Genomic DNA, 334 nt, shown 5'->3' with positions numbered 1-334 from the left:
TATTTTGAAAATGGAGTGGGACCTGGAAGAAGCCATAGAACTTGCAGGCATCACCGACTTGTTGAACAATCTGGGATCTGTCGGAGGAACCAAGGTCGATGATAGGAACATCTTCACACTCAGACACTTCGGAGAGACGAGGACGCTCGGATTCTGGTCTGACATAGCTTTGGGGCAAGTTTGAGTAACGGATTCCGGAAGAGAGCACTTTGGCGTCCATTAATTTATTTATGAAGATAGCTAATAACAAGGATATGATGGGGAAGAGGACAAAACAAATTAAAGGCACCAAAGAAAAGAAAGATTAAACAAAAAAACAGAACAGAAAAGAAGA

The 334-nt window shown here is 41.9% G+C and overlaps 1 protein-coding gene across 2 annotated transcripts in view; it reads right to left on the bottom strand.

Moving 5' to 3' along the window:
* The window catches only part of LOC107624075 (protein DOWNY MILDEW RESISTANCE 6), a 4,946-nt gene that overhangs the window by 4,380 nt on the left and 232 nt on the right, over nt 1–334 (bottom strand). For both annotated transcript variants that reach the window (XM_016326518.2, XM_021113608.1), the window contains exon 2: nt 23–334. In XM_016326518.2, coding sequence (XP_016182004.1) covers nt 23–220 — 198 coding nt within the window. In that variant the 5' untranslated portion in view covers nt 221–334. The remainder of the gene's footprint in view (nt 1–22) is intronic.

Source organism: Arachis ipaensis, chromosome B10, assembly GCF_000816755.2.
Source record: "Arachis ipaensis cultivar K30076 chromosome B10, Araip1.1, whole genome shotgun sequence".
Lineage (NCBI taxonomy): Eukaryota > Viridiplantae > Streptophyta > Magnoliopsida > Fabales > Fabaceae > Arachis > Arachis ipaensis.
Note: the sequence above shows the minus strand (reverse complement) of the source record. Positions and strands in the feature narration are given on the sequence as shown.